Raw genomic sequence first — 6231 nt, forward strand, 5'->3', positions numbered from 1 at the left:
CCCCGAAGCCCCCCCTGGCTTCAACCTCAAACCCCAGCGCTTCAACAGCTGCTGGGCAGCACAGCCAATGCCATGAGGAACTGGTGCAAGCACCATGGCTCAGTGCACCCTCTTGGCTGCTGCCTTGTTTTCCGTGCACCAGGGCGGTGGTGGCCATGGTGTGGATGCTGACCCTCCCGCTGCATGAGGCCACACAGGGACCATCAGACATCCCACAGGGCGCTGCCATGATGCGAGTGATGCTTCAGGTGAAACAAGCCTTTGGAGAGGCGCCTTTCAGTAGAGCTGGAGATAAGACCAATTAATTCATGCTACCACACAAGAAATCCAGAGGGACCATCCTTTGCTAAACAAGAGCAGCCAATTTACCGAGGCAGGTATATGGCAAAATCCTATTTTCGGCAGGCCCCTGAGCCTGTCCATTGTATTTCATGATCACTGTGCACAGATACATAAAAGGCAGCTCCATACAGAACATTTCTTTAGAAGAACAACTCCCATTTCTCCAGCACCACCCAAGCAGCTCATGATCAGCTGCAACTGGAGCCCCTCATCCTAGCCCTTGTCCTGTAGCCAGGCAGCACCTGAGGCATGTGCTCAGCTCTCCCCTGCTCTGTTGTGTACCTTGGCTGTTGCTGAGCCTGCTCCAAGATGGATACCAGGTAAGAATGTGGCAATGCTCCAAAACTGTGTACCTTGGTGTTTGAAATCCCCATCAAATGGTGTTGGGGTTGCAGAGCAGTTCCCATGGGAGAGAGAGTTTCGTTTCTTGCACAGCCTGGTACCAAAACCTGAGGAGTTGTGTGGCGGAGTAAACTATCCCACATCAGTAACCACCACAGGGGAGGTCCTGGCCCCTGCTTGAGCTCACAGTAAGGGCTTTGCAAATGCAACCAACTTGGTTGTACTACTTTAGGAAAAGAGACCATGGAAAGGACAAGCAGCAGCTGGTGGAAAAGGCTGTGAAGAGGGCGATGGGGTTGGGTAAGATGCAAACTGCTCATTTTTGCCAAGAAGGGGTTTTGGTTGGAGGTGGGGGTAAGAGTGGGAAATCCCAGTGGTCACAGCTTATGAAGGGAGCCTGTGGTGTTCCCTGTGCCAGAGGCTTTGTGGAGGGAAGTTGGGCAAACCTTTCTGTTTGAGAGCTGAAAAAAAGGCCTTCCAGTGAGAGAATGAAAGAGATTGATTGCATTTAGTTTATCAGTTTAATTGATTATACTATGTCTGTAAGTACCCTAATGGGGCACATGTTGCTTAAATCTAGGGGAAGGCATAACTGGAGTTTGTTGGGTAGATGAAATTAGAAAAATCCCTATCTGAAACAGCATGGAGGGATTTCTCGTTGGTGAGGCTTTCCCGTGGCTATCTCCCAGGGGAGCTGAATGGCTTTCTGGAAGGTGTTCCTTTGGCCAAAACCCTCCTGGGATCACTCTGCAGGCAGTGGGATCTGACTTGGTGATCTGGGATGCACCAAGGGAGAGGGGGCAACCTAGCAGTTCCATCTAGCCTTAAAGCTGTGAGAAACTCCTTAAAATCTGTCTGTGGACACGTGCCCAAGCTCAGTCCCCAGCACACCGGTAGTGACCATGATGCAAGCACTGAAATCGTGTCCCTGATGAGCCCGATAGCCTGTCCAGCTCCTGAATCCTTGCTTGGTTTCACTTGCCAAAAACGTGTTGCTGTTATAAACAACAGCGGTGTCAATGATGAAGCAAGGAAGAGGCCAAGGAGACTATCAAAACACTGAATCCTTTGCAAAACACTTTCCCAGGGCTACAAAAGCAAGGGGAGATGAAAGCTGAGCAGGAAGCAGTGCAGGCTCCCGTGGGTGAAGGCGGGAGAAGCTCCCCGCTGTGGGGCAGGGTTTGCGTCTGGGATGAAAAAGCCCCTTTTGGAGCAGAGTGTGTTTTTTCAGATGAGACCCACCCAGACTCCATTTGCTCTTGGCTTGCATCACAGCCAGTGAAACTCCCACAGAAGAGACAAAGTGGGCAGTGGGAAAGGATAAAGACACTGTTGCTATCTACTGCCTTGGTTAAAAAAATGGACATTTTGGTTCAGTTGTGTTGGGTTCTCAAGTAAGCATTAGATCTCACCGCATGGTGTCAGCTCTTGCTCTGGGCTGAACCAGGGGCAAATGTGTCTGAGCTGCCTTGTCACTGGGGTCTAACTGGGGTCTAAGCAGGGAGGCAGGACTGTCAGTGTGGTGGTCCCCAGCCAGCGTCACTGGGATCTTTCCCTGGCACAGCTGTAAGGAAAGTGTGACACTGGTCCCTGTGCTGTGTTAGAGTTGTGCCTCTGGGCGTGTAGGGGGCTCAAACTTGCATGGGCTTTGGTGGGATCTCCATGGAGGAGCACTGCAACCTCCAGGGATATTGCGTGACGTGCTTCCACCTCCCCCTACAAAACAATAGAGTCTTGAAAAGCTGAGCTGGGTCATCTTGTTATGCTTGCTGTTCCTGTCTCCTTTCAAACCCTTTGACATTTACTCAGGTTTCCTTCTCCAACCCGCAGATAAAAGCTGGATACCAGACTGACACAGCATGCAAAGTCCTCTGAGCAGGGAGAGCAGGAACATCACATCATCGTGTTAGCACTGATCTGGAAAGGACAAATGCCAGCAGTACTGGCTTCATGTGGAAACTGCAGTTCAAGCCATATGCTCAGCTGGGTTCCTACAGAGGACATTGAATTCATCGGCTTTTCACTAGAACATATAATTCCTCTCTCTCCACACATTTGTTTGTTGGGTTGGGGTTTTTTTGGTGGGGTTAGTTGTTTTTTTTTAAATTCAAAAAGTGATCCTGAGTGAATAGGAGCCAATAAAATCAACTCCAAAACTAATTGAGGAATTGTTTAACTGTTAGCAATGTCCACAGCAAAAGCAGATGGCCCTGGTGCTACCCAAGCCACAGATATACTTCCTGTTGAAACAGGGTTTCCAACAAGGTACACTGTGCTCTTGGTCTAATGCTGTGGCTTGGCCATGCTCTCTGCCTGGGATGTGTGCTGCAGAGCTCTCACTGGTGTTTTAAAATGCATGGACCACAGGCTCCATCCTGGGGGAAACCATCCACAGCTCATCAGGGTAATTATGCTTGGTCTCCTGGCTCCTACTAAGAGGTTTGGTCTGATATTTAGACAACAAGAGATGGTGCGCGCCACAAGCGGGTCAAGCCCAGTGTGAAAGGGAATTTTAGTCTATGGAGAAGTCATTGCCTCCTTGTAGAGTGTGCTGCTGAGTGAAAGTCCAGCCAGGCATTCACCCATGAACAGAGCCGGAGGATGCATGAGATGGTGTGTTCCTCAAAAAACCCACGACTCACCTGACAAGATGGAGGCGACGGCAGCGATGATGAAGGAAACGATGACCCCGGGCCCCGCCATCTCCTTGGCCACCAGGCCGGACACCACATACATACCGGTGCCCACACAGCTCCCAACGCCGAGGGAGATGAGGTCGAGGGTGGTGAGGACCTTGGCCAGCCTGGCGCCCTGGGCAGCAGCGGTCCCTGTGCCCTCCAGCATCGACTCCACAGGCTTGGTGCGCAGGACGCGGGTGCGGAGTGCGTGGCCCGCTGCCCCCCATGGCACCCGCCGTGGGTCCAGGCGTGAGAAGAAGCTGCTCATGGCTGGTGCAGAGCTTGGTGGAGGTCAGTCACAGTCGGCTTCAGCAGCACCTGCTCAGGGCTGCGGCTGCATCTCCCTTCTGCACTAGAGGCCCAGCTGCAAGAGAGAGGAACAGTTTTTAACTGAAGTAGCAAGGAAAGGGGGATATGCTCCACATGGAGGGACCGAAAGGGGCCCCCAAGCAGGTTTCTGGCTGGGCTCCAGCACTGGAAGAGCCCCGAGGGCCAAAGGAAGCTTTGCTTTCACCAAGGCTGCTGCTCCAGAGAAATCTCCTTCCTCCATCCCAATTGATTTGTACAGCAGAGATGCTCTGCCCTCCTTTATGTTTATCTGCATGATTTTAGCCCCAGTTACTAATACAGCCCCCTAAGCAGCGGGAACATGATGCCCTCTAACTGCCCTTATATGACTTAATTGCTACCAGAAGTGATGATAACCACAAGGTGCTGGTGGCCACCATGGCACCTTGGACCCTGTGGGTACCAACCTTGGCAGCACCACAGCATGTCCCGTCAGTGAGGATGTTCCTTCTGGTACCACGTGGTAGCCCACCATCGCTGTGCCCATCCACATGGGACCTCCTGCAGGACATCGCTGTGCTCTACATGTGCTGCAGAAAAAATGAGTCTGAGACCATAGCTTTGCTTCTGTATCCAGCATGTGGAGACTTCTCCCTGCCCATGCTGGGCTGTGGCTGGCTACGGAGCTTTACCACCATTAATTAATTTGAGATTAATTTGGGATTTTGGGGGGGTTTTTTATGCTATAGAAGTTGACTCGTACAGCTTTCTAGCTATACTTGTTTTTTATTTCTGCATGCTACCATCATCCTGGTGAACCCTAAAGGAGCAAGTTTTAAAGGATGCTGATTGTTCCAGTCTCATGAATCGTGTGGTTAATAAATGTCCTTGGTCTGGTTTCTTTCTGGTTCAAATAATCACTTCATTTCTGTAGTTATTTAAATACTCTTTTAGGAGTACTTTTTTTTTAAATGAGATTTTTTTTCTGGAGTAGCTGCAACAAACTTTGGGCTCCAACTTCTGTGTAGTTAAGGCAAGCTGAGAGAGGAGCTTAGCAGAAGTTTTAAGACTCTTAAAATTGTCTTATGATTTCAAATCATGAGATTGTCTTAAAAATCATGAAATTGAAAATAATGAAATTATCTTGTTGTGCCCTTTCTCTGTGCTTTTTAATCTTAGGTCATATTTGCAAGAACTATTCAGCAACTGCCATTTCCCCCCCCAGCTCCTTTTCTAGTTGTTTTTCAGCAAACTGAGTAGTTCTCAGGCAAGCTCCCAATACCAGCAGCAACAATTTCCTAGTGTTATGTGATGACTTCTTGACTTTGAGCAAAATAACAGGAATTGACAATCTCTGCATGCTAATGTAGGGGAACAGGAGAAATAGCTTATTAAATATGATATTTAGCCTGACAGCTTCTTTCCTGTTAATACGGAATTTTATTTTTTTTAATTGCCTTCAAGACAAAACAATTAGTTTTTCATCTTTACATCCAAAACAAATTACATACTGTCTAGCAGGCAGCCTTGTGTTGCTGAAGTTTATTAAATAAAATGTAGCATTCATTTCATGTTTTGGTTGATCACAGTTCAAATTGTGCTGATTTTTTTTACTCTGAGCAACCACAAGCTGAAAGTCTGGTTGTCCTAGCTAAGAATAATAATAAGGAAAAATTGTTACCATTCTTGAGCAAATGTGCATCTTTGGGTTGAGAATAAAATAAAAATTGGCTTTGGCTTTTGGGTTGCTCAAGGTGTCAGCTGGTTTGTGGCATGGGCTGGATCTCAGGTTAGGGTTTTTTTCTGGTTTAAATAAAGGTTTGCACTGGAAGGGGGCAGCTTGGTGGATCTGCGCCAGCTGGGATGGAGCAGTGCAGTCTTCGGGGCAGTGTGCCCATGTGTTGGCACCTCCAGGGTGGCTCTGCTTTGCCAGAGCTGTGTTTCAGCCACAGGGAAAAGAACTCCTCTAAGCAAAGCGACCACCATCCAAAATTCATCCTCCTTTTAACCAAAGAACAGCATCTCTGAAGCATGGGCTGGCAAAGGGCTCTTGCTTTACTTCACCCAACCACTTCACAGAATCATGGAATCTCAGGAGTTGGAAGGGACCTCGAAAGCTCATCCAGTCCAACCCTCCTGCCAGAGCAGGATCACCCAGAGCAGGTCATACAGGAATGTGTCCAGGCGAGTTTTCAATGTCTGCAGAGAAGGAGACTCCACAGCCTATCTGGGCAGCCTGGTCCAGTGCTCTGTCACCTTTCCATCCTTTATTTAGTTATTTTCCTTGGACTTTATGGGTGGTCCTAGTTGAGTTTGAAAGACTTGGGTCTCTATGCTTAGGTTTGCACCAAATTGACTTAAACTAGCCAGGAAACTGGGCAGAAGTTTATCTCTGGTTTTTGAACTGTTACAACTTAGATGTTCTTATGTATGCACAATTTTCTCATGTACCTTGTACTGTAAGAAAATATCTTTCAGAAGTGAACCCATCCTTGGTTTACTCATGCCAAAAACCCATCACAAGGTGAAAATAATAGATACTGAAGAGTCAGCTCATAACTCTTGTAGGGGAAAGCATACT

General features: G+C 48.3%; 1 protein-coding gene across 1 annotated transcript in view; it reads right to left on the bottom strand.

The window, feature by feature from the left end:
- The window catches only part of SLC7A14 (solute carrier family 7, member 14), a 14791-nt gene extending 11150 nt beyond the window's left edge, over positions 1-3641 (bottom strand). The window contains exon 1 of the mRNA XM_010189800.1: positions 3327-3641. Within this exon, the coding sequence (XP_010188102.1) occupies positions 3327-3630 (304 nt within the window). The 5' untranslated portion in view covers positions 3631-3641. The remainder of the gene's footprint in view (positions 1-3326) is intronic.
- Positions 3642-6231: the final 2590 nt, after the last annotated feature.

This window comes from Mesitornis unicolor, unplaced genomic scaffold (genome assembly GCF_000695765.1).
Source record: "Mesitornis unicolor isolate BGI_N332 unplaced genomic scaffold, ASM69576v1 scaffold13760, whole genome shotgun sequence".
Lineage (NCBI taxonomy): Eukaryota > Metazoa > Chordata > Aves > Mesitornithiformes > Mesitornithidae > Mesitornis > Mesitornis unicolor.